The 26,704-nt window shown below is 52.1% G+C and overlaps 3 protein-coding genes across 4 annotated transcripts; 2 read left to right on the forward strand and 1 right to left on the reverse strand.

Moving 5' to 3' along the window:
• The first annotated feature begins 1,584 nt into the window (after positions 1-1,584).
• Positions 1,585-14,471, forward strand: SV2A (synaptic vesicle glycoprotein 2A). The gene is made up of 13 exons (XM_083879030.1): positions 1,585-1,672; positions 4,502-5,238; positions 6,567-6,747; positions 7,399-7,550; positions 7,631-7,764; positions 8,185-8,274; positions 8,462-8,572; positions 8,673-8,761; positions 9,701-9,865; positions 9,970-10,103; positions 10,544-10,747; positions 11,986-12,145; positions 13,713-14,471. The coding sequence occupies exons 2-13, from the start codon at positions 4,659-4,661 to the stop codon at positions 13,894-13,896; spliced, it is 2,184 nt and encodes a 727-aa protein (XP_083735156.1). The 5' UTR covers positions 1,585-1,672; positions 4,502-4,658; the 3' UTR covers positions 13,897-14,471.
• Positions 14,472-14,802: 331 nt separating this feature from the next.
• BOLA1 (bolA family member 1) lies at positions 14,803-17,148 on the reverse strand. 2 transcript variants are annotated; one of them, XM_083878772.1, is made up of 2 exons: positions 16,994-17,095; positions 14,803-16,161 (listed from the first exon to the last, which is right to left on the reverse strand). In XM_083878772.1, exon 2 carries the CDS (start codon positions 16,149-16,151, stop codon positions 15,756-15,758), a length of 396 nt encoding a protein of 131 aa, XP_083734898.1. In that variant the 5' UTR covers positions 16,152-16,161; positions 16,994-17,095; the 3' UTR covers positions 14,803-15,755. The 2 variants fall into 2 exon arrangements, with proteins under 2 accessions (XP_083734898.1, XP_083734897.1); XM_083878771.1 differs by having other exon boundaries at positions 14,806-16,161; positions 17,090-17,148.
• Positions 17,149-20,016: 2,868 nt separating this feature from the next.
• Positions 20,017-25,013, forward strand: HJV (hemojuvelin BMP co-receptor). Its single transcript, XM_083879098.1, has 4 exons — positions 20,017-20,289; positions 20,945-21,106; positions 22,376-22,878; positions 23,689-25,013. The coding sequence occupies exons 1-4, from the start codon at positions 20,223-20,225 to the stop codon at positions 24,304-24,306; spliced, it is 1,350 nt and encodes a 449-aa protein (XP_083735224.1). The 5' UTR covers positions 20,017-20,222; the 3' UTR covers positions 24,307-25,013.
• Positions 25,014-26,704: the final 1,691 nt, after the last annotated feature.

The raw sequence follows: 26,704 nt of genomic DNA on the forward strand, positions 1-26,704 counted from the left end.
GGAATATTTGGATGCAGGAGGAAGGGGAACATCGGAATTCCAGGGAAAGGGAACACTGGAATTCCAGTGAAGGGGAACATTGGAATTCCAGGGAAGGGGAACACTGGAATTCCAGTGAAGGGGGCTCAGGGAAGATTTTATTTCTGGGGACATTCCCAGCCCTGCTAAACTGAGCTCAGCCAGTCCCAGGAACACCCAGCTCCCCCCAGCCCTGGGGATGTGGGGCTGGAAAACTGCAGTTCCCAATTTCACATTTTGGCAAAGGAATCCATGAGAAACAGGGGTCACTTTGGACATCCCATTCTGGTGCTGTAATTCCCCCTAAAAAAATAAAAATAAAAAATAAAAAATCAACCAGGAGGCTTTTGTGTCGTGTTGTAACACAGTGGTCAAGCCTGGGCTGGCCAGGCAAAGGATGATTTGATTAAAAAAAAAATTAAAAATTAAAAATTAAAAAAAAAAAAAAAATTACAAAAAAAATTACCAAAAAAATTGCAAAAACAAATTAACAAAAAAATTACAAAAAAAAAAAAAAAAAAAAAAACAAAAAAAATTACCAAAAAAAAAAATTTACCCCAAAAAAAAAAAAAAAAAAAATTACAAAAAAAAATTACAAAAAAAAAATTACAAAAAATATTACAAAAAAATTACCAAAAAAATTTACCAAAAAAAAAAAAAGAAAAAAATAAAAAAAAAAAAAAATATATATATATATATATCCCAGCCCCGCGGAGGCCGTGACTCAGCCGTGACGGGGGCGGGCTGAGCTCCACCGAGGGGGCTCCTGGAGGGGGGAGAAACCACAGAACCACCGCCTTGTGCCCCCCACCCCTCCCACCCTCTCCCTCCATCCCCCACCCGCCTCCTCCACCCCATCCAACCCCCAACCCGCGGGATCCCCGCTTGCCCATCCCAGGAGCTCCATCCCCTCCCTCCCCTCGGTGGGGCGAGCCCCCCTGTCCCCGCCGAGCCCCCCCGGTGCTGCCGGCCTTGGTCCCTCCCTTTTGCCGGGGCTGAACCGATGGATTCTCCCAGCGCTCCGTGTGCGCGGCTGCGGCTGCGGCGGTAGCGCTCTGAGCTGCCCGGGGGCTGCCGGGGGGCTGCCGGAGCATCCTTTGCTCGCCTGAGCATCCTTTTCTCGCCAGAGCATCATCCTTTCCTCCTCTCCGGAGCATCCTTTGCTTGCCAGAGCATCCTTTCCTCCTCTCCGGAGCATCCTTTCCTCGCCAGAGCATCATCTTTTCCTGGCTGGAGCATCCTTTGCTTCCCAGAGCATCCTTTTCTCCTTGCCGGAGCATCCTTTTCTCCTCTCCAGAGCATCTTTTCCTCGCTGGAGCATCTTTTCCTGGCCAGAGCATCATCTTTTCCTCTCCAGAGCATCCTTTCCTCGTCAGAACATCATCCTTTCCTTGCTGGAGCATCATCCTTTTCCTGTCCAGAGCATCCTTTCCTCCTTGCTGGAGCATCTTTTCCTGACCAGAGCATCATCTTTTTCCTCTCCAGAGCATCTTTTCCTCGTCAGAACATCATCCTTTCCTGGCCAGAGCTTCATCCTGTCCTTGTTGGAGCATCTTTTCCTCTCCAGAGCATCCTTTCCTCCTCACTGGAGCATCCTCCCCTTTACCAACACCAGGAAGGAGCTGAAGCTGGAGCAGAGCGAGGACTGAGCCAGGTAAGAGGGAATAAAATTGATTTATCCCTTTATTCCCCCCTCTCCCCTGCGGCGTTAATTTGAGCCGCTGATGGATTTGGGGTTTGGTTTTTCCCCCCTTCCCACTCGCTGTGGCCATTTTGTCCTGGAAAACCTTACCGGGCTCTGCCTTTTTGGATGTGCGTTTTTATTTTTTTATTTTTTTTTTGGGGAGGGGGGTATATCCTGTCAATCCCCCCAATCCCCCCCTCCTGTGGCTGCATGGAGGGGATGGAGAATTCACCGCAGGGATGGGAAAAGGGGGGAACAGGAGGATTTTTGGGGTGGGGGGATGTTGAGGGGTGACCTTGGACACGTGTGGTTTCCAATCCTTCCCCCTTGTCGCCATATTCCTGACGTTGTGCGGGGAGCCTGGGGGGCTGCGGGGGAGGAGGGGGATGCAGACCCCTCTAGGGGGGCTCCTGGAGGGTTTGGGGTGCTGGTCACATCCATCCCTGGCTCTGCTTTGGGTGCGTGGCAGGAGGAGAAGGATCCAGCCCCAATAACCTTGTCTGGAGCTGTCCAACGCCACCATGGAGCTGCAGGGCCAGCAGCGTGTTCAGCCTCCTCATTCAGGCTTTTTTTTTGGGATTTCCCCTGTATTTTTGTGGGATTTCTGGTTTTTTTTTTTATGGGATCAAAGCCCTGATTTCATACAGGGAGATCCTGGCACCAGCTGGGCCCCTCAAGGCCACCTGGTTTGTAGGGCCACACTCTGTGTGTGTGTGTCATGGAGCCAGCAGTGACCTTGCTCCCAGCTCATCCTCTTCCTCAGCCTCTCCCTGATCTCCCCAATTCCCTCTCCCAGCCCCAAACACCCCCCGGTGTGTGAAACCCCAGCCCCACATTGGGAAATCCCAAAGGGAACTGCAAATCCCAGCTGGAGCAAAATGACCTTGGTGATGGATCAGCCCCTTCCAGGAGCTTCACAGGCCTGTGGGATCCCCAGGAAAATGGGGCTGGGGTCTCCCCTCCAGCCAGAGGGGAGGATTTACCATTTTATCCTATAAAACCACCTGCCTGGTCGTGCTCAGGAATGGGGTGGCCCATGCTGTGCCGCAGCCCCCCCTCCCCTCTCCCTCCAGGGTCTTTTTTTAAAGGATAAATTTATCATCTTCCTGCGTGTCCTGTCCCCTTCCTTGGGCAGGGGGGGATTTACTGCATCCCTCTGCCTGCAGCTCCTTCCTGCCTCGCCAGGGACAAAAATAACATTTTGGGGAGGGGTCATGGCAGCCCCTGAGGGTGGAGCAGCAGAATTTGGGGCTGGGGGGCTGCAGGGTCTGTCCCTGTCACCAGCTGAGCTCTGAGCTGGGGAAAAGGGGGTGGGATGGTGGTTTGTGGGGGAAAAGGAGATGCCACCCCCAGGGATCTTATCTGGATGTCCCTCTCCTCCCCGAGGGGTTGGGTTTGTGGTACCCCCAGCCCCTTTTTTGGCCAGGTCAGCATCTCCCACAGTAAATCCTGCTGCAGTGAGCCTGGCACTGTCACAGCAGGGTCACTGTCACTGTCACTGTCACTCAAAGCCCCCAAGAAATCCTCTGAGGGGCTCCTGTGTCAGACCTTGAGCCCCCCACCCAGAGCACTGGTGGTCCCAAGTGGGTTTGGGCACCTCCACACCCTCAGGGGTTAATAATACCCTCATCCTCCCTGTGGTGCCCGAGGAAATGGGGGGTTTTCAGTCCAAAAATCTGCTGATGGCCTTGTGGTTTTGTTTTTTGGGGTGACTCACAGTGCTGGGGGATGGACTGGTGACACTCAGGGGCGGCCGTGCTCATTGATGTCCCCTCCAGCTCCTCCCTGTATTTTGGGAGGAATGAAGAAGGGATGGATCCAGGGGGATTGTTGGGGGGTCCCAGTGAACTGTGGGAGCTGGAATCCCCTAAATGAGAAGTGGACATCCCCCTGTATTTTGGGAGGAATGCAGAAGGGATGGATTCAGGGGGATTGTTGGGGGGTCTCAGTGACCTGTGGGAGCTGGAATCCCCTAAATTAAGTGGACATGGAGCCACTCCAGCCTCCCTGTGCTGACTCTCCTGCCACTCCACCTTGGGAAGGGGCATCCTCAAATCCTCCTGTTCCCATCCAAAACAGAGAATAAATGCAAGGTGGAACACAGGGACCCCCACCACCCAACCTCAGCCTTGTGTCTGGACTCCCCCAGGTCCAGTCTGGCCTCCAGGACCCTCCCACGGATGGGTAGCACCATCACCCTTCTCCCCACGCTCTGGGCCTGAGGGCACAGTCCCCAACTGTTTTTTGGGGTGACTCACAGTGCTGGGGGAATGGACTGGTGACACTCAGGGGCAGCTGTGCTCCTTGATGTCCCCCTGTATTTTGGGAGGAATGAAGAAGGGATTCAGGGGGATTGTTGGGGGGTCTCAGTGAACTGTGGGAGCTGGAATCCCCTAAATGAGGGGAAGTGGACATCCCCCTGTATTTTGGGAGGAATGAAGAAGGGATGGATTCAGGGGGGCTGTTGGGGGGTCTCAGTGAACTGTGGGAGCTGGAATCCCCTAAATGAGCAGCCGTGCTCCTTGATGTCCCCCTGTATTTTGGGAGGAATGAAGAAGGGATGGATCCAGGGGGATTGTTGGGGGGTCCCAGTGAACTGTGGGAGCTGGAATCCCCTAAATTAAGTGGACATGGAGCCACTCCAGCCTCCACTGTGCTCTGTGCTGACTCTCCTGCCACTCCACCTTGGGTGGAGGATCCTCAAATCCTCCTGTTCCCATCTGAGACAGAGAAAAAGCACAAGGTGGAACGCAGGAACCACCACCACTCAACCTCAGCCTTGTGTCTGGACTCCCCCAGGTCCAGTCTGGCCTCCAGGACCCTCCCACACCCCTCTCCACGGATGGGTAGCACCATCACCCTTCTCCCCACGCTCTGGGCCTGAGGGCACAGTCCCCAACTGTGCAGAGACCTCCCTCCCTCCACCCTCGGCGCCCTCTCTGAGCCCACCAACACCATGGACGAGTCGTTCCGGGACAGGACCGCCTTCATCCGCGGCGCCAAGGACATCGCCAAGGAGGTGAAGAAACACGCGGCCAAGAAGGTGAGCCGGGGCATGGACAGAGTGCAGGACGAGTACACGCGGCGCTCCTACTCTCGTTTCGAGGAGGAGGAGGACGACGAAGACTACGCGCCCCAGGATGGGTATTACAGAGGAGGAGAAGGTGCCAATGAAGAGGAAGGAGTGTCCAGCGATGCCACCGAAGGCCACGATGAGGAGGATGAGATCTACGAGGGTGAATACCAAGGGATCCCCAGGCAGGAATCGCTGAAAGGAGGGGAACGTTTGGGGTCGGTGGCGGCCGCCGGAGCGTTCGACGACAGCGAGGGGCAGAGGAGGAAGGACAGGGAGGAGCTGGCCCAGCAGTACGAGCTCATCCTGCAGGAATGCGGCCACGGCCGGTTCCAGTGGACCCTCTACTTTGTCCTGGGCCTGGCCCTCATGGCTGATGGCGTCGAAGTCTTTGTGGTGGGATTTGTCCTGCCCAGCGCCGAGAAGGACATGTGCCTCTCCGACTCCAACAAGGGCATGCTGGGTGAGGAGAGAAACACCAGGGGCAAGGGATTGGGAGTTGTGGATAGAGGATTGCCATGGGATAGGGGGGACAGGAGGGTCAGAGGGACATGGGAGGCGTGGAGAAATATGGGGGAGTCATGGATAGAGGATTGCCATGGGATTGGGGGGACAGGAGGGTCAGGGGGACATGGGAGATGTGGAGAGATGTGGGGGAGTCATGGATAGAGGATTGCCATGGGATTGGGGGGGGACAGGAGGGTCAGGGGGACATGGGAGGTGTGGGGGAGTCATGGATAGAGGATTGCCATGAGATAGGGGGGACAGGAGGGTCAGGGGGACATGGGAGGTGTGGAGAAATGTGGGGGAGTCAATCCCATGGGGGATATGGGGATATTTATGGGGGGGACACAAGGATATTTTGGGTGGGCAGAGAAGCACAGAAAGGTGGGGGTAGAGGGAGTTGGGGATACAGAGAATTGGGGATACAGCGAGTTGGGGGTACAGAGAGTTGGGGTACAGGGAGTTGGGGGTACAGGGAGTTGGGGGTACAGGGAGTTGGGAATACAGAGAGTTGGGGATACAGGGAGTTGGGGTACAGGGAGTTGGGGGTACAGGGAATTGGGGATACAGGGAATTGGGGATACAGGGAGTTGGGGATACAGAGAGTTTGGGTACAGGGAGTTGGGGGTACAGGGAGTTTGGGATACAGGGAGTTTGGGATACAGAGAGCTGGGGATGGAGAAGAATATTGGGGGGCACTCAGGGAAGATGTAGGGGGTCATACAGGCTATGAAAGGATTGGGAGGCCATGAGACCATGAGTTATGGGGTCCAGGGAGGGATGTGGGGACAAGGAGGCACACAGGACCCCCCTGGGCACAGCTCTCCCACCATCCTCTCCCAGTCCCACACTGGCCCCCAATGGTGAGGGGCAGCTGCAGGGAGTGAGCTCAGAAACTTGGGCTGATTAGTGGATGCTGAGACCGGGTTTGGGGGGCCATGGGGGGCTTTATTTAATTACTTACCCCTTCTCTGTGATACCCACCAGAGCTTGACATCCCTCTAAATCCCAGGGGGTACCAGTGCCCCCCATCCCTGAGATCTGGCAATGCTGGGGGGCTGGATGGGGGAATCCTGGGGGCACATCTGCCCCACCCCATGCCCCACAATCCCCGAGCAGAGCAGAGCAGGGGGACAAACCCCATAATCCCATCCACATGGGATTCTGTCCCCTCCTTTCAAGGGGGACCAGCATCTTGAGGGTCCATCCCCAGTTCCGAGGATGTTCTCCCTCCTCCAGGTCCCTCAGGACTGACCCTGTTCTGTGTGTGTGTCCCCCCTTCCCCAGGGCTCATCGTGTACCTGGGCATGATGGTGGGCGCCTTCGTGTGGGGCGGGCTGGCCGACCGGCTGGGCCGAAGGCAGTGCCTCCTCATCTCCCTCTCCGTCAACAGCGTCTTCGCCTTCTTCTCCTCCTTCGTCCAGGGCTACGGCACCTTCCTCTTCTGCCGCCTGCTCTCGGGCGTGGGGTAAGGGGGGCCCGGCCGTGGAGGGACCCCCAGAGCTGGGGTGTTGTGGTTTGAATGAGAGGCTCCAAGTCAGAGATGTAATTTAATGAGAAGAAAGGTAAAAAGGTAAAAATAAAATAAAATAAATGCGATAACACAAAGGAGCACTGCCAGAGTCAGAACACACCCTGAGCAGGGTGGGGGGAGCAGTCCAGGTGAGGGGCTCTTCCTGAAGCAGTGATCCCACAGAAAGGTCTGGGAGCTCTGCTCCTCTGGGAATCCAGTGGCTCAGGGCTGCTTGTCCTGTCCCAAATCTCAGATTCTCTCCAGGTGGGAATGCTTGGCTCCTCCCCCTGGGCATTGGGAGCATCTCCCAATGGGATGAGGAGTCGTGCAGTGGCTCCTTGATGGCCCATTAAACAGAGAGAGCTCCTGGAGGGAGTTCCCTGTGAGTCCTGGGCAAGGCATTGATGGGCCATGAGCAGAAGAGCCCAAAGGAGGGGCCTGGGAAAACACTGCCCCACCTGGTTCCAGCAGCTCATGGGGATGGTGATAGAATAAACACTTTGTGTACATCCTACACTGCAACCCAGGACAAGGGGCTGATCTCCCCCCCCTTTCCATGTGAAATGGGGCTGGGGGTGATGCCGTTTCCTCCCCTCCCATCCCCAGCATCGGCGGTTCCATCCCCATCGTCTTCTCCTACTTCTCGGAGTTCCTGGCGCAGGAGAAGCGCGGGGAGCACCTGAGCTGGCTCTGCATGTTCTGGATGATCGGGGGCATCTACGCCTCTGCCATGGCCTGGGCCATCATCCCCCACTATGGTAGGAGCCCCGGTGGGCTGGTGGAGGGCAGGGGGCGCGTCGGGGCTCGGCCCCACCACCGTGTCCTGTCCCCCGTCCAGGCTGGAGCTTCCAGATGGGCTCCGCGTACCAATTCCACAGCTGGAGAGTCTTTGTCCTCGTCTGCGCCTTCCCCTCAGTCTTTGCCATCGGGGCGCTCACCACAATGCCAGAGAGCCCACGATTCTACCTTGAGGTGGGGGTCTGGTAGGGGGGCATGGTTGTGTCCTGGGGGGGGGACTCTGGTGTGTGAGAGACCCCCCAGGTTGGGGACAGAGATTGGGGCAACCCAAACAAGGGACTCCCAGGGGTGGTGCACAGGAAGCCTCAGATGTGTTTTGGAGAGGGGTGGAACTGGGAAAGAACACCCAAGTGGATTTATAGGATCCAGCCAGGGACCCCCAGAGGGATGTGGGGGGACCCTGAGGAGGTGACAAAGATGGTGGAGGGATCCCTGGGTGGTTGGCAGGACCCAGGATGGGGTGGTGGGACCCAGGATGGGGTGGTGGGACCCAGGTTGGGGTGGTGGAACCCAGGTTGGGGTGGTGGGACCCAGGATGAGTGATCAGGGTCCAGGTTTGGGGCGTCCCAGGGTGACTCGTCCCTGCCCTCACAGAACGGGAAACACGACGAAGCCTGGATGGTGCTGAAGCAGGTCCATGACACCAACATGAGGGCCAAGGGCCACCCTGAGAGGGTCTTCTCGGTAAGAAACCCCCCCAGTGCTCATCCCTGGGGTCCCCAGCCCCCCAACCAAGGGTGGGGAGTCCTCCAGGAGCGGAGAGGTGCAATTACCACCTCCAGGAAAAGCACCACCCAGGGGATGCAGTGCTGGGGAAACTGAGGCACGAGGTGAGGCCCTTCCCAGCACCCCCAAACTGTCCCACCCACAGGTGACCCACATCAAAACCATCAAGAGGGAGGACGAGCTCATCGAGATCCAGTCGGACACCGGGACGTGGTACCGGCGCTGGCTGGTCCGATGCCTCAACCTGTCCCAGCAGGTGAGGCCAGAGCTGCCCCGGGCGGGGGGGGTCCCTGTGCCCCATTTTGTGCCTTTTGTCACCTCCCGTGTCCTTGTCACCTCCTGTGTCCCCTCGGCAGGTCTGGAGCAACTTCCAGCAGTGCTTTGTGCCCGAGTACCGGCGGGTGACGCTGATGATGATGGCGGTGTGGTTCACCATGTCCTTCAGGTGCTGCGGGGTGGGACTGGGCTGGGATGGGATGGAATGGGATGGGATGGGATGGGCAGCACTGGATGAGGCTGGAATGGGGCAGGAATGGGATGGGATGGAATGGACAGCACTGGATGGGGAGGGAGGGGGCTGGAATGGGATGGGATGGGGCAGCATTGAGTGAGGAGGGATGGGGCTGGAATGGGATGGGATGGGATGGGATGGGATGGAATGGGGCAGCACTGGATGGGGAGGGAATGGGGCAGGTTGGGATGGGGCAGCACTGAATGGGATGGGATGGGGCAGGATGGGATGGGGCAGCACTGAATGGGATGGGATGGGGCAGGATGGGATGGGGAGGGATGGGGATGGAATGAGATGGGGAGGGATGGGGATGGAATGGGATGGGGAGGGATGGGGATGGAATGGGATGGACAGCACTGAGTGGGGAGGGAATGGGGCTGGAATGGGATGGGATGGATAGCTCTGAGTGGGGAGGGATGGGACAGGCTGGGATGGGATGGACAGCACTGAGTGGGGAGGGATGGAGCTGGAATGGGATGGGGCTGGAATGGGATGGGATGGGCAGCACTGGATGGGGAGGGATGGGGCAGGATGGGATGGGATGGGATGGGATGGGATGGGATGGGGCAGCACTGAGTGGGATGAGATGGAACAAATGTCACTGTGACAGCACTGGGGATGAGATGGTCACTGTGACAGCACTGGGGATGAGATGGTCACTGTGACAGCACTGGGGATGAGATGGTCACTGTGACAGCACTGGGGATGAGACGGTCACTGTGACAGCACTGGGGATGAGACGGTCACTGTGACAGCACTGGGGATGAGACGGTCACTGTGACAGCACTGGCAGCTCAGGGCTGTCTCTCAGAGCCCTGGCCCAGCCCTGGCAATCCCCAGGTGTGTGGTACCTGCTCACCCCTGTCTCTGCAGCTACTACGGGCTCACCGTGTGGTTCCCAGACATGATTAAACACCTGCAGAGCATCGAATACGCGTCACGCACAAAACTCTTCACGCGCGAGAAGGTTCGGCACTTCACCTTCAACTTCACCCTGGAGAACCAAGTGCACCGTGGTGGGGAGTATTTCAATGACAAGTGAGTGAGGGGAGGCTGAGCCTGGGGTTGCTGAGCCAGGGGGTGCTCAGCACAGGTTTGGGGGGACATTTGGGGTCTCCCTCCTGTCCCCCCCCTCAATGCAGGTTCATCGGGCTGAAGATGAAGTCGGTGATATTCGAGGACTCGCTGTTTGACGAGTGTTACTTTGAGGACATCACCTCCAGCAACACCTTCTTCAAGAACTGCACCTTCATCTCCACCGTCTTCTACAACACAGGTGGGGAAATGGGTGGGACGGAGGGGATGAGACACTGGGGTGGCTCCCAGGAATTTTGATGGAGATGAGGCTGGAGAAGGCTCAGGAAAGTCCCCAGTGGTGTGGATGGAGTTGGGGTAGATAATGTGACCCCACCAGGAATTTTGATGGAGATGAGGGTGAACCTCCAGGTTGGAGAAGGCTCAGGAAAGTCCCCACTGGTGTGGATGGAGTTGGGGTAGATAATGTGACCCCACCAGGGTGGCTCCCAGGAATTTTGATGGAGATGAGGTTGGAGAAGGCTCAGGAAAGTTCCCAATGACATGGATGGAGTTGGGGTGTTAGAGATAATGTGAATGATCCCCAAGTGGGTGCTGGAAGTGTTGATTGACCCACCAGGAGCCAGATCTGCAGGCAAATGAGACGAAACCCACCACAACCCACTCTCTCCCCCTCCCCAGATCTCTTCGAGTACAAGTTCATCAACAGCCGCCTGCTGAACAGCACGTTCCTGCACAACAAGGAGGGCTGCCAGCTGGACTTCAGCGACGACAACAACGCCTACATGATCTACTTTGTCAGCTTCCTGGGCACCCTGGCTGTGCTCCCCGGGAACATCGTCTCGGCCCTGCTCATGGACAAGATCGGCCGCCTGCGAATGCTGGGTGAGAAAAAAGATGAGTTTTGGGGTAGTTTAATGTGCTTTCAGTGCCCTCAGTGGGGTTTGGGAGGTGATTTTTCCAGCCCAAAAAAAGGCTCTTGATTTTTTTTTTTTTTTTGACCCACTTTTCATCTGCTGGGTTATTTCATTGCTATCACTTTTTGGTGATGATGCTGTAGAAGCATCTGATATCGGGGACAAGGTGCTTTTTTTGACAGGTTTTATGATTGATTTATCAGTTCCTTCCATGATTTATCAGTTCCTTCCATGATTTATCAGTTCCTTCCATGATTTATCAGTTCCTTCAGTGATTTATCAGTTTTTTCAGTGATTTATCAGTTCCTTCAATGATTTATCAATTCCTTCTATGATTTATCAGTTTTTTCAGTGATTTATCAGTTCCTTCAATGATTTATCAGTTCCTTCCATGATTTATCAGTTCCTTCTGTGATTTATCAGTTCCTTCAGTGATTTATCAATTCCTTCCAAGATTTATCAGTTCCTTCAATTATTTATCAGTTCCTTCAGTGATTTATCAGTTCCTTCCATGATTTATCAGTTCCTTCACTGATTTATCAGTTCCTTCTATGATTTATCAGTTTTTTCCCTGATTTATCAGTACCTTCCAAGATTTATCAGTTCCTTCTATGATTTATCAGTCTCTTCAGTGATTTATCAGTTCCTTCACTGATTTATCAGTTCCTTCCATGATTTATCAGTTTTTTCAGTGATTTATCAGTTCCTTCTATGATTTATCAGTTCCTTCTATGATTTATCAGTTCCTTCTATGATTTATCAGTTTTTTCAGTGATTTATCAGTTCCTTCAATGATTTATCAATTCCTTCCAAGATTTATCAGTTTTTTCAGTGATTTATCAGTTCCTTCAATGATTTATCAATTCCTTCTATGATTTATCAGTTTTTTCAGTGATTTATCAGTTCCTTCAATGATTTATCAATTCCTTCCAAGATTTATCAGTTTTTTCAGTGATTTATCAGTTCCTTCAATGATTTATCAATTCCTTCTATGATTTATCAGTTTTTTCAGTGATTTATCAGTCCCTTCTATGATTTATCAGTTCCTTCAGTGATTTATCAGTTCCTTCCATGATTTATCAGTTCCCTCAGTCTGCCTTCTGTTATCAAAAGGAAAATCCCGGCTACATTATCTCATCACTATCTATTTTGACTCCAGTCTTTAATTCTCCTAAATCAATTCCTCATATCCGTGTGTCCCCCCAGCCGGTTCCAGCGTCATGTCCTGCGTCAGCTGCTTCTTCCTGTCCTTTGGGAACAGCGAGTCTGCCATGATCGCCCTGCTCTGCCTCTTTGGGGGGGTCAGCATCGCCTCCTGGAACGCCCTGGACGTGCTCACCGTGGAGCTGTACCCCTCCGACAAGAGGTGGGGGGCCTGGGATGGAGGGTTTGGGGTGCAAAAAAGTGGAGTTTTGGGTGTTGGGTGGGAGGTTTCAATCACCAGGGGGAAGTTTTGGGTGTTGGGTGGGAGGTTTCAATCACCAGGGGGAAGTTTTGGGTGCAAAGAGTGAAGTTTTGGGTGCAAGGAGTGAAATTTTGGGTGTTGAGTGGGAGGTTTCAATTGTCAAGGAGAAGTTTTGGGTGTTGAGTGGGAGGTTTCACTTGCCAGGGGGAAGTTTTGGGTGTTGGGTGGGAGGTTTCAATCACCAGGGGGAAATTTTGGGTGCAAGGAGTGAAATTTTGGGTGTTGAGTGGGAGGTTTCAATCACCAGGGGGAGGTTTTGGGTGCAAGAGGTGAAGTTTTGGGTGTTGGGTGGGAGGTTTCAATTGTCAGGGGGAGGTTTTGGGTGTTGAGGGGGAAGTTTCAATTGTCAGGGGGAGGTTTTGGGTGCAAGGAGTGGAGATTTTGGGTGTTGGGTGGGAGGTTTCAATTGCCAGGGGGAAGTTTTGGGTGCAGGGTGGGAAGATTTAGGGGCATGGAGGTTTTTTTGGGTGTTGAGTGGGAAGTTTCAATTGTCTGGGGGAGGTTTTGGGTGCAAGGAGTGAAGTTTTGGGTGTTGAGGGGGAAGTTTCAATTGTCAGGGGGAGGTTTTGGGTGCAAGGAGTGGAGATTTTGGGTGTTGGGTGGGAGGTTTCAATTGCCAGGGGGAAGTTTTGGGTGCAGGGTGGGAAGATTTAGGGGCATGGAGGTTTTTTTGGGTGTTGAGTGGGAAGTTTCAATTGTCTGGGGGAGGTTTTGGGTGCAAGGAGTGAAGTTTTGGGTGTTGAGTGGGAGGTTTCAATCGTCAGGAGGAAGTTCTGGGTGCAAGGTGGGAGGATTTAGGGATGTGGAGGTTTTTTGGGTGTTCAGTGGGAGGTTTTTGGGGTGCTGGGGGTGGTATTTTGGGAGAGTTTGGGTTCTGGCTCACGCAGGTGGAATCCCAGATGGGAAATTTTGGATTCTGTGTGCCAGGCCTGAGGCACCAACTGCTGGGCACAGGTTTTGGGGGTGCTGGATGCACATTTAAGGGTTTTGAATTCCCATTTTGGAGCACTGGGTGGCTGTTTCAGGATTCCAGGTGCCCATTTCAGGGTTCCAGGTGCCCATTTCAAGGTTCCAGGTGCCCATTTCAGGCTTCCAGGTGCCCATTTCAGGCCTCCAGGTGTCCATTTCAGGGTTCCAGGTGCCCGTTTCAGGCCTCCAGGTGCCCATTTCAGGCCTCCAGGTGCCTGGTTGAGGCCTCCAGGTGCCCATTTCAGGCCTCCAGGTGCCCATTTCAGGCCTCCAGGTGCCCATTTCAGGGTTCCAGGTGCCCATTTCAGAGTTCCAGGTGCCCATTTCAGGGTTCCAGGTGCCCATTTCAGGGTTCCAGTGCCCATTTCAGGTTCCAGGTGCCCATTTCAAGGTTCCAGGTGCCCATTTCAGGCTTGTTTCAGGGTCCCACCTGCCCACTGCAGGTTGGGCGCCCTCCTCTCCCTCCCCACCTACCCCAACCCCTCCTCATCCTCCCCAGGACGACGGCGTTTGGGTTCCTGAACGCTCTTTGCAAGCTGGCGGCCGTGCTGGGCATCAGCATCTTCACGTCCTTCGTGGGCATCACCAAGGCCGTGCCCATCCTCTTCGCCTCGGCTGCGCTGGCCCTGGGCAGCTCCTTGGCCCTCAAACTGCCCGAGACGAGGGGGCAGGTCCTGCAGTGATGGGGAGGGGGCTCTGTGGGGGGGGGGGGGAGAGGGATCACCTCCCCCTTTCCCTGGGGCACCCACCCCCCCCCCAAAAAAAAAAAAAAAAATCCAGCATTTCCCTCCTTCTCGTGCCCCTGGGATTAGTCGCGTTAGACACTGTGAAACGTCTTTCTTGGAGCATTTTGGGATCTTTTTTTTCATTTGCACTTGGATTTCCCCATGCCCCAGATCCCTCCCTGTACCTCCAAAATCTCCCTCTGGCCCCCAAAAATCAGCCCTGACCCCCCTCAACCTACAATACCCCCCCAATTTCTTTTCTTGGTGTCGCCCCCCCGATTTCTTTTCTTGGTGTCGCCCCCTTTGTGAGTTGCTGCTCATTCCTGAGGGTCCTGCCATTGAGGGGGGATGACAAAAGGCCCTCTGAACCCCAAAATATCTCTGTGTATCCCCAAAATCCCTGCCAAGCCAAGGAGAAGGAGGAGGATAAAGTGTCTTGGGTGTGGGAGAGCCCCCCCTGTGCCTCAGTTTCCCCCAAACCTCCACAGATTTTTGGGGTGGGGGTATCTGAGGGTGGAGTTTTTGGGGAGCAAAATCCAGTTGGGGTCCCCCAGCAATGCCTCAGGGGGGGTGCAGGACCATTTTTGGGGTGCAGAATCCCCTTGAGGCTGCCTGACAATTTTAGGGTGTCCCCCCCCCTCCCCTTTAAAGCACATCCCCCCCTTCCCCCAGGAGAACCCCAAATTTGGGTGCCCAAATTTCAGGGTGCAAAGCACAGCCCCCTCCAGCCCCAGCCCTTGGTGTCATTTTTTGGGGTGCTGCAGCAGGAGACCCCCCCCAAAAAAAAACAAACTGCCAGTTAGTGATTTTTAACTGATTTTTAAAGGATTTTTTTTTCCCTATTAGAGGGAGGGTGGTGTGGGTGAGGGGGAGTTCAGGGGGGCTCCTTCACCCTCTTTTCCTCCTCCCACCCCTTTTCCCTCCCTGTATCCCCATATCCCCCTCCCCAAATCTCCTTTTAACCCTTTCCACCACAATATTTCCCCTTTTACCTCCCCTTGAGCCCAAAACCACCAGCGGTTTGCAAAGCACAAACAGCCCCTACCCCCAAAAATAAAATAAAATAATAAAAAAATCGGGGTACAAGGGGGGGTTCCCAGTGCTGTGCCCTCCTCAAAAGAAACTGGGGGGTCAGGGCAGCCCCCTCCCATCCCAAGCAGCCCCCCGTGTGCTTTGTCCCCTTTCTTTGGTGTAGCTGGTCCTTGGGGGTCCCTCCAGGCCCCTCCTGTAGCTCTGTCGTGCCGTGCTGTAGTTTCAGGTGTTTGTAAATTAAAATTAAAATGGAAAAAAAAAACATCTCCCAAAAAAAAAAAAAAAAAAAAAGGCATAAAATCATTCAAATACCCAAACACCTCCCTCTTTGCCAAAGGGTTCTCCAGCCTCAGCTGCCTCCAGAACATGTTTATTTAAATTTATTTAGACATTAAATGAGAGGAACACACCAAAAAACCTTCTGAGGGTGGGGAAAACAGGGAGAGGAGTTGGTTGGGGGTGATGAAGGTTCTGAAGGTGGGGTGGGGGTGTCACCCCCATTATTTTACCCCCTCTCAACTCCACGTTCTGTCTCACTCAGCTGCCTCCAGAACACGTTTATTTAAATTGATTTAGACATTAAATGGGAAGGACACACCAAAAAATCCTTCTGAGGGTGGGGAAATGGGAGGAATTGGTTGGGTGAGTCCAGGCTGGGGGTGATGAAGGTTCTGAAGTTGGGGTGGGGGGCATCACCCCCATTATTTTACCCCCTCTCAACTCCACGTTCTGTCTCACATCACGATGGGGAGTTTTTTTGGGGTGTTTTTTTTTGGGGGGTCTTCTCACTTCTGCTCCACCTCCTCCCGGCGTCGCTGCTCCTTTTTGGACCCCCCCAGACAAGGGGGTGCCTGGGGGGCTTTGGGGTCCCTGTGCCACTGCTCTGGGGTGCGGGCAGTGACCTGCAGGGCGTGCAGGGGCCCGGCCAGCTCTTCCTGCAGAGCCTCGTGCACCAGGCGGTGCCTCTGCAGCAGCGACAGCCCCGAGAACTGCTGGCTCACCACCAGCACCCCGAAATGAGTCTCGGCTCCTGGGGGACCCCCGTGGCGGGGGGAGTCGTCCCGAATCTCCAGGTGGGTGGGTTGGAGGGCTGCCGTCAGCTTGGCTCGGATGGTGCGGGCCAGGGGGCCCCCCGAGCCCCCCATGGAGACCCCAAAGGCTGCCAGGAGGGGACCCCGCATTGGAGAAGGGCTGGAAGAGAGAGAGAGAGGGGATTTAGGGGGCTGTAGAGAGAGAGAGAGGGGGGATTTGGAGGGGCTGCAAGAGAGGGAGAGGGGGTTTGGGGGGTGCAGAGAGAGAGGGGGATTTGGGGGGTCTGTGGCCAAAATATATTTCCCCAAATACTCTTCCCACCCCAGCCAGGAGGGGACCCCACACTGGAGAAAGGGCTGGAAGAGAGAGAGGGGGGATTTGGGGGGCTGCAGAAAAGAGGGGGGTTTTGTGGGGGGAGTTGCAGAGAGAGAGAGGCCCCCACTCTACGGCCAAAATATATTTCCCCAAATATTTCTCTTCCCACCCCAGCCAGGAGAGGACCCCGCATTGGAGAAGGGCTGGAAGAGAGAGAGGGGGGATTTTGGGGGGCTGCAAAGACAGAGAACTCCCCCCTACCCGCCTGCGGCAAAAAATATTTCCCCAAATATTTCTCTTCCCACCCCAGCCAAAAAAAAAACCCAACATGGGAGGAGTCAGAGGACATTTGGAGGAGCTGAAGGGAGAGAAGAGGCCCCAGGAGAGAGCGGGGATTGAACTGAGGGTCTCTGGGGGATCCCACATCCAAAGCGGGGACGGGAGGAGGGGGAACACGGCAGAAAGGATGAGCTAAGGGGGAATTTGGATCAGCCGCTGCTATTGGGGACGGCAAAAAGGGGGGGAATATCCCCGGAAACCTCCGCGCTCGGAGCTGAGGAGGAGCCTCAGAGCAGCAGAGAAAGGCCTGACCTTCCCCCCAGCCCTCCCCAAGCCGGGAATGCACCCAGAGCCCCTTTTAATCCCCCCGTACAACCCACAGCGGGCACCCCCTGACCCTTTATCGCCCGAGACCACCAGATCCGCCCGTAAATCCCCGATATCCCTCGGGAACCCCCCGACCCTCCCCTCAGGCCGCTCTCCCCGGTCTCACCGCCCGCTCCCCTCAGGCGCCTCAGCTCCGCCCCCGCCGCCGTCACGTGAGCCGCTCTGGCCAATCACAGCCGCGAATCCCTCAGAGGGCGTAGGCCACGCCCCCTACGTACAGAGACCACGCCCCCTCGCATAGCCACGCCTGTTTTTTCCTTATATGGAGATGTGGGCGGGGCTGGAGATGTGTGGGCGGAGCCGCGTTTGCGCGGGAAGTTTGCGCGGGAAACACGGGGGGGACACGAGGGGACACAGGGGGACACTGGGAGGACACTGGGAGGACACTGGGGGGACACAAGAGAAATACTGGGGGGACACCGGGGGACAGAGGGGAGACACTTTGGGGACACTTTGGGGACATGCGGGGGACACCAAGGGGACATGGGGGGACACTGAGAGGACACTGGGGGGACACTGGGGACACGGTGGGAACATTAGGGGACACAGGGGGAACATTGGGGGACACAGGGAGGACACAAGAGGAATACTGGGGGGACACCGGGGGACACTGGGGTGACACTGGGGGACAGAGGGGAGACACTTTGGGGACACAGGAGGGACACTGGGGTGACACTGGGGGACAGAGGGGAGACACTTTGGGGACACCGGGGGACACTGGGGTGACACTGGGGGACAGAGGGGAGACACTTTGGGGACACAGGGGGGACACAGGGAGGACATGGGGTGACACAGGGGGGACATGAGGGGGAGACGGGGACAATGAGGGAAACTGGGAGGACACGAGGGGACATTGGAGGACATTGGGGGACACGGAGGGGACACGGGGGGACACTTTGGGGACACTTTGGGGACACAGGGGGACACAGGGGAGCAGAGGGACAAAGGGGGACACTGGGGGGACATGGGGGGACACTTTGGGGACACAGGGGGACACCAGGGGGACACAGAGGGACCCACTGGTGGCCCTCACATCCTGTGCCACCCACCACCCATCCCTGAAAACCTCTCTGCATTGGGGGTCTCTGCACAGAGTTTTCCCCTCCACCTGCTCTTGGTGGTGGATTTTTATTTCAGCCCCTCCAGCTGCCCGGGCCCAGAGCAGGAATGGGGATGGGATTTATCCCCACACCAGGACCCTGCGAGCTGCTCCTGATCCTCTGGGGGGGGGGATTTTGGTGTTTTTCCAGGTGGTTTTCCTTCCCCACCCCTCAGGTGTAGGAATAAAATATCTCCAGTTCTCTCAGTCAATATCTGCCCCTCTCCAGGACTCCCCAAAAAAAGGGAGAGGAAAAGCTTTGGGATGGAGAATCCCAGAGAAAAATGTCACAGGACATCACCATCATCTCCATTGAGCTCTCACAGGCCCAGGAGGGGATTTCTCTGGGGTGCCATCACTGCCAGCTGATGATGGGATAGGAATCCTCATTGGATTTCTGACATTTCTGGTCGCATTCCCAACCTGTTCCTTTCTCCCAGAACCTCAGGATGGGCAACTCCACATCCACCTCACCCACTGGTTGTGTGTACAGTCGGAAAATCTTGTCTCTCCCTTCCCCTCCCCACTGGAATTCGCCTTTTTTTTTGGGATCAAAAATCCCACTGGCTATTTTTAAATTGCTGTCAGAGCCCACACTCAGTTCCCTCTCCCGGTGACAGATCCGGCTGTCAGGATCTTCAGCTGTTTTGTTTTTTATTTTTTTTTTTTTTTTGCTCCCTCTGCTCCAAGCCTGGGTGGCAACAGCTGGGATTCCCTTTTCACTCTCACACAGAGCCAGAGACCAGGATTTTCTTCTGGAGGGTTTAGAAGAATTTGGTGCCCATCCTGTGGCATTTTTTGGGGGTGAGTGCTGGGATCCTCTGGAGGGTTTAGGAGAATTTGGTGCCCATCCCGTGGCATTTTTTGGGGTAAGTGAGTGCTGGGATCCTCTGGAGGGTTTAGGGGAATTTGGTGCCCATTTTGTTGCATTTTTTGGGGTAAGTCAGTGCTGGGATCCTTGGCAGAGATGTGGGGATGGAGGGATGGGATTTATGCTGAGCAAGGCATGGAAAGAAGAGTGGATCCTTTGGGGTTGATTGTGCACATGGCTCGGCCTGGAAAAAAAGGGGATCCACTTTTCCAGCTCTCTGGAAAATGCCGTTTTCCCCAAATAATTCTCCAAATACAAATTTCTCCAAATGCCACCAAACCCTGGGGACACTGGTCATCCATCCCTGGGGACATTGGCCACCAAACCCTGGGGACACTGGTCACCAAACCCTGGGGACACCGGTTATTGATCCCTGGGGACACTGGCCACCAAACCCTGGGGACATTGGTCACCAAACCCTGGGGACACTGGTCACCAAACCCTGGGGACACTGGTCATTGATCCCTGGGGACATTGGCCACCAAACCCTGGGGACCTTGGTCACCAAACCCTGGGGACACCGGTTATTGATCCCTGGGGACACTGGCCACCAAACCCTGGGGACACTGGCCACCAAACCCTGGGGACACTGGTCATCCATCCCTGGGGACACAGGCCACCAAACCCTGGGGACACTGGTCATCCATCCCTGGGGACACTGGTCACCAACCCCTGGGGACACTGGTCACTGATCCCTGGGGACATTGACCACCTTTGGCCTGTCCCATGTTTATATTCAGGACTTGGCTGTGCCCCAGGTGGGGAGGCTGTAACAGAAGAAAATGCTGGAAAAGCATTCCCCGTCAGGAAACATCCCATTCCCTATTGGACACATCCCACAGGGGGGAAAAACAAGGAGTTTTTCCATAGGGAGTCACTCCTGGGAGGAAAACCCATGGGAAGCACCCATGGGTGCCATAACCCCACAGCCACCAGGGTTTGGGGACTCCCAGCTGCTCCTGGGTGAAGCCCCACCTTCTCCACACTCCGGCTGTCGTTCCCAGCTGGAGCAGAGCCCAGCTAAATTTAGGAGGATCGATTTCAACCCCTGACTCTGCCCCTGCAGGGGAAAAGGACGGAGCAAAGGTGACCAGGGGACCAAAATCCACGGGGGGCTCCACTCCCTGGCCCCTGCACAGGCTTCTGGAAAGGCAGATTTTATCAGGTTTGAGGCCATGGAGGAGAACAGAGAGGCTGGAATTTTCTTGGATCATCCCATGGGTTTTTTTGGCTGTAATTTGGGGCAGAGCTTGTGACAAGGACAACCCCATGTGTCCTCCAGGGAAGGAGCTCTCGGTGCTGGGAGTCAAATCGTTTCCTGAAGAGGCTGATCCAGGTGAGTGGGGCAGTGGGAAATCAGGAATGAGGGTCCAAGGGCACCCAGGGGATGCTCCAGGCTCTGATCCCACCTGTGGTGTCCCCAAAAGTGAGGGAGGAGTGGAATTCTCGACTCCAATCACTGTGAGAAAACAGCTCATAGCAGCACCAGAGGAGGTTTGGGGTTGGGTATCAGGGGGAAATTTCTTCATGAAAAATTTCTTAATGAAAAATTTCTAAATGAAAATTTATTCATGAAAATTTCTTCATGAAAATTTGTTCATCTGGGAGCCAGATAATTCCTAAAGAGGCTGATCCAGGTGAGTGGGGCAGTGGGAAATCAGGAATGAGGGTCCAAGGACACCCAGGGGATGTTTCAGGCTCTGATCCCACCTGTGGTGTCCCCAAAAGTGAGGGAGGAGTGGAATTCTTGACTTCACCACTGTGAGAGAACAGCTCAAAGCAGCACCAGGGGAGGTTTGGGGTTGGGTATCGGGGGAAATTTCTTCATGAAAAGGGTGGTCAAGCCCTGGCACTGGGCAGTGGTGGAGTCACATCCCTGGAAAGGCTCAAAGCTGTGTGAATTTGTCACCTGGTGGTCTCAAAGGTGCTGGGTTGGATTTGGTGCTTAGTCCTGTCTGCTGGTCTCTCTCCAACCCCATTTCTGTTCCCAGGGGAGCTGCCAAATGAAGCCGGGAGCTGCTGGTGGGTGAGAGACCCCCGAGGCTCCCCATGGATGGGAATGGGGACACCCACCTGCAGTAGGAGCCCAGGGCAGCTGGAAAATTCTGGATTATTCCTCCGAGTTTTCCTGTTCCTTCTCCTCTGCAGGCATGGTAAGGGTCCACAATGGGTAAAGTTGTTCCCGGTAAAAAAAAATCAGGAGATTATTGGGGATTGAAGGAGAGATGGGGAGGCTGAACCATGATCAGAATCTGATTTTACTCAGGTTTTCCAAGAATTTATGTACCATTTCAGTAAGGTTAATAATTTTCTACTACAATAATTTAAAAAATTATTTTTAATGAATTTAATTTTTTATTAATTTATTTTATTATATAATATATATTTATTTATTATAATTATATAATTATATCTTTATTATTAAATATATTATATATAAAATATATTTATTTTATTATAGATATAATATATAGTATTATATAATAAATAGATATAATATAATAAATATATATTATATATATAATATATATAAATATATAATAAATATAATATATCTATAGGGAGACATTGGGGGACACGGGGGACACAGGGGGGACACACATATATATATTTATAAACTTTATAAATTTAATTAAAAAAAAAAAAAAGTTAAAAGATCATACAAAAACAACTCATACATTTTTCAACATATCCACGTAGGGAATTGATTGAATCTTCTCCTCTTGAGCAGAATTTCTAATCCCATCTTCTCGTGAGCTCAAAGTTTTGTTTGTTCTTTCCAAAGCATCCCAATCACCAGACTAGATCTGCTAATTAAGTCTGTCTTACTCTCGTAAGAGACAAGTTCTTCCAGGAAGAATCTTCATGATAATCTAGACCAGGCTGGATGGTGGGGAGGTGATGGGGAGGGGAGGGAGAGGCAAAGTTGTTCCCTGTTAAAAAGCAGGAGACAAATTCCTTCCAGGAAGAATCTCTAGATAATCCAGAGCAGGGATGGTGGGGAGGTGATGGTGGGGAGGGAGAGGCAAAATTGTTCCCTGTAAAAATGAGGAGACAAGTCCCTTCCAGGAAGAATCTCTAGATAATCTGGAGCAGGGATGATGGGGAGGTGATGGGGAGGAGAAGGGAGGGAGAGGCAAAATTGTTCCCTGTTAAAAAGCAGGAGACAATTCCCTTCTAGGAAAAATCTCCATGACAATCTAGACCAGGCTCTGGATGGTGGGGAGGTGATGGTGGGGAAGGAGAGGGAAAATTGTTCCCTGTAAAAATGAGGAGACAAATTCCTTCCAGGAAGAATCTCTAGGTAATCTAGACCAGGCTCTGGATGGTGGGGAGGTGATGGGAAGGTGAGGAGGGAGAAGCTGCCCTTTCCCCACCCCATCCACCTCTCCCCAGGTGTGAACCATCCCTTCTCTCCCAAGTCTTTTCCCAGTGCAAGATCCTCCGCTGCAACTCGGCCTACGTGGCGGCCACGCTGCAGCTGCGGGGCCCCGAGCGCGGAGCCGCCTTCTGCACCGCGCTGCGCTCCTACTCCCTGTGCACCCGCCGCACCGCCCGCACCTGCCGCGGCGACCTGGCCTTCCACTCCGCCGTGCACGGCATCGAGGACCTCATGATCCAGCACAACTGCTCCAAGGAAGGCCCTACGGCTCCGCCGCAACCTCGTCTTCCGTCTCAAAACCGCCACAATTTCGAGTCGGTTGATATTTGTGATTACGAGAGGAGTTTTTTCTACAAGCACGGTCGTGCTCCTGGTTTCCAGCATTGTGCTGCCTTTGGGGATCCTCATATCCGTACTTTTCATGACGATTTCCATACGTGCAGAGTGGAGGGCGCCTGGCCGTTGTTGGATAATGATTATCTGTTTGTGCAAGCCACCAGCTCGCCTGTGGCCAAGGGGTCCAACGCCACCGTCACCAGCAAGGTAAATGTTGGCACGCGGAGATGGGTGGGGAATCCAGAGTCAGGGAGATTCCTGGACTTCCCAAAATCCTTGGAATTGCTTCAAACCCAGGGTGGGATGAGGAAAGAGAGATAAGAGTGGTGAAAGTTGTTATGAGGGACTTTCAAACACTCCTGTTGTTGTCAGGTGGGGTCCATGGGGTATCTGAAGGGGATTTTGTGGTCCATGGGGTACCTGAGGGAATCTTGTGGTCCATGAGATACCTGAGGGGATTTTGTAGTCCATGGGGTATCTGAGGGAATCTTGCTGGGTTTGGCTCCACCTGAGTTTTCCATTGCTTAAAAAACAGAAGGAAAGTTTGTTCTTATCCCTAAAGGACAAGGTCTGGTTTCAGGATGGATAGATGGGGTGAGACCTCCATCCTGGACTACCCTGAACACCTGGAATGACAACACAACCACCACACTCATTCCCCTCCTTTCCCTCTCCCCACAGCTGACCATCATATTCAAACACATGAAGGAATGGTCTGTGGGGTACCTGAGGGAATCTTGTGGTCCATGAGATACCTGAGGGGATTTTGTGGTCCATGAGATACCTGAAGGAATCTTGTGGTCCATGGGGTACCTGAAGGAATCTTGCTGGGTTTGGCTCCACCTGAGTTTTCCATTGCTTAAAAAAAAAGAAGGAAAGATTGTTGTTATCCCAAAATGATGTGGCAAGGGCTGGTTTCAGGTTGGGGTGAGACCTCCATCCTGGGGACACCTTGAACACTCAGGATGATGACAAGACCACCACACTCATTCCCCTCCCATCCCTCTCCCCCCACAGCTAACCATCATATTCAAAAACATGCAAGAATGCATCGACCAAAAAGTCTACCAAGCCGAGCTGGACAACCTCCCGGCCGCCTTCCAGGACGGCTCCACCGACGGCGGGACACGTCCAGGTGGGACCAGCCTGACCATCCGCGAGCTCAACCCCGGCCGGCACGTGGAGATCCGCGCCGCCTACATCGGCACCACCATCGCCGTGCGCCAGGCCGCCCGCCAGCTCTCCTTCTCCATCCGAGCCGCCGAGGAGGTGGCCAAGGCCTTCACGGAGGAGCAGGACCTGCAGTTGTGTGTTGGTGGCTGCCCACGAAGCCAGAGGATCTCCCGTAGCCCCCGCGGGCTCGGCCGCGTCCCCGCGGAGACGGCGCGGGAGCTTTGCCGGGAGATGCTGCCGGTGGAGGATGTTTATTTCCAGTCGTGTGTCTTCGACGTGGTGACGTCTGGAGATGCCAATTTTACCGCGGCGGCGCGTGGGGCCTTGGAGGATGCTCGGCTTTTCCTGGCTGATGCTGAGAAACTGCACATTTTCCAAGCTGGGAGGGGATGCTCACTCATCTCTCCATCACCTCTTCTCTTCTTCCTCCTCCTCTGTGGATTTTGGGTTGTTTTATTGTGATTTTAACCCCCTGACTGCTCTGTAGGAAACAAATGAGAGCTGCTTGATTCCTCAAGTTGGAAGAGGTTGTTTCCAACAGCCACAAGGAATGAGATCCACCTCTTCTCCTCTTCCTCCTCCTCCTCCTCCTCTGGATTTTGGGTTGTTTTATTGTGATTTTTAACCCTCTGCCTGCTCTGTAGGAAACACATGAGAGCTGCTTGATTCCTCAAGTTGGAAGAGGTTGTTTCCAACAGCCACAAGGAATGAGATCCAGGAGAACTCATTTTAACCCCCTCTTCCTCCTCCCTTGTGGATTTTGGGTTGTTTTATTGTGATTTTTAACCCTCTGCCTGCTCTGTAGGAAACACATGAGAGATGCTTGATTCCTCAAGTTGGAAGAGTTTGTCTCCAACAGCCACAAGGAATGAGACCCAAAAAAAGGGGAAAAAATCAACCCCTGGTTTGCACCCACTGGATGGTGCAGTGTCTCCTCTCCTGAAAGGAAAATCCAAAATTTTCTGTTCCATTCTGACGTGTTTATTATTCCCCCTAAGGATGTGACTTTGTAATGCCTCAAAAAGAAAAATAAACCCCCCCTGGGTTAGAAACTCCCCTTTCTGTCCCTCAAAACCTTTCCATAACTCACTTCTCACATTTTTTCTCCTTGTGTTAATCTGACAAAATTCCACTCAGGAACCCCACAGATCCAGAAATAACAAACGCAGCCCAAACCCCAATTTTTAACAGTTAAAAAAAAATAAATTTGTTTTTTTTAATGAATTTTTGGGACCCTCACTCAGCTGCTCCCAAGCAGAGCGAGGCCACAAATCGGTTGTGACCAACAAGGGAAATTTTTTGGCGTAAAAATAATCTATTTTTGTCCATCTTTTGCTCCTCTTCCAGGATTAAATAACAAGCGGATCTCCAGCAGAGGGAGCCGTGGAATTTCAGATCCAAACCCGAGGCCACCGTTGCTATTTTCCCTTGTTTTCGTGGCACCTGTTGTGGATTTAATTTAGCAGGGGCTGCACTTGGGGCTGGTGTCGGGTTTTCACAGGGGGAAAAAACACTCCTGGGGAATTATTTCTCTCCTTTTGGGCCCGGATTTTCTGTCTCTGCTCAAATCTGACCCAAAATGGAGCGCTTTTTTTAAATTGAAAAATAGAATTTCCTGATGTCAAAGAGCCACCTGGGGAGGGTATTGCCCCATGGGAGGTGCAGAATTGCAGAGAAAATTTCACATAATTCAGAGGATTTCAGTAAAAAGCAGATGGAGAATTTTATTTATTTTTTTTTTCCAAGGGGAAGACTTTTTTTATTATTATTTTTTTAAATAATGTGTTAAAAACTTGGCTATTCCTCTGTCCCACAGAATTGCAGGAAGGGGAATTTCAGCCCCTCCAGGCATGGGGGATCCATGGAGGGAGTTTTTACAATTCTCGGGGTTTTCTCTCTATTTTTTTTTTGTGCCAAGAGCACAAAGAATACATAGAAAATAATAAAGAATAAATAGAAAATAATAAAAAATGCATAGAAAATAATAAAGAATACATAGAAAATAAAAAAGAATACATAGAAAATAATTTCATGGATATTATAAATTATAAATTATAAATTATTATAAATATTATTATAAATATTATAAATATAATATTATTTATTATATATAATATATATTTATATATAATAAATATATATATATATTTATTATCTATTTATTATATAAATATTATTATAAATATTATAAATTATAAATTCCCCCTTGGGTGGGTGCTCAGAGCAAACAGTGACAAGCAGGAAACCCTCTCCATGTGTTTATCCTGCTCTCAGTTATCTCTGATGGGTTTGACATTAAAGGGGTTTATTTTTGGGTCCCCATTTCCTGTCATCTGTCTCTTTGTGGCTTTGGGCAGCGGTGGCAGATGAGGATAATAGAATAGGTATTATAATGTGTATTATGATATAATATATTATATTTTTATGTATTATATAATATAAAAATATAATATATATAATATAATATAATTATATATTTTATTATAATATATTAATTTTTAAAATAAAATATATTATATTATATTATATTATATTATAATATATATTATTATAATGTATTAATATATATAAATAATATATTATTATACTATACATTATATATTATATAATATAAAATATATACTATATAATATATAGTATTATAATATATTTTATTACAATATATATTATAATATATTATTATACTATATATATTATATTATATTGTATTATATTATATATTATATTATTTAATATGTATTTTATATTTTTATATATAATATATAATATATAATATATAATATATAATATTATATAATAATATATAATATACAGTTATATATAATAATTATATAATGATATATATTATTATATAATCATT

Source organism: Zosterops lateralis (assembly GCF_965231275.1).
Source record: "Zosterops lateralis genome assembly, chromosome: 27".
Classification (NCBI taxonomy): Eukaryota; Metazoa; Chordata; class Aves; order Passeriformes; family Zosteropidae; genus Zosterops; species Zosterops lateralis.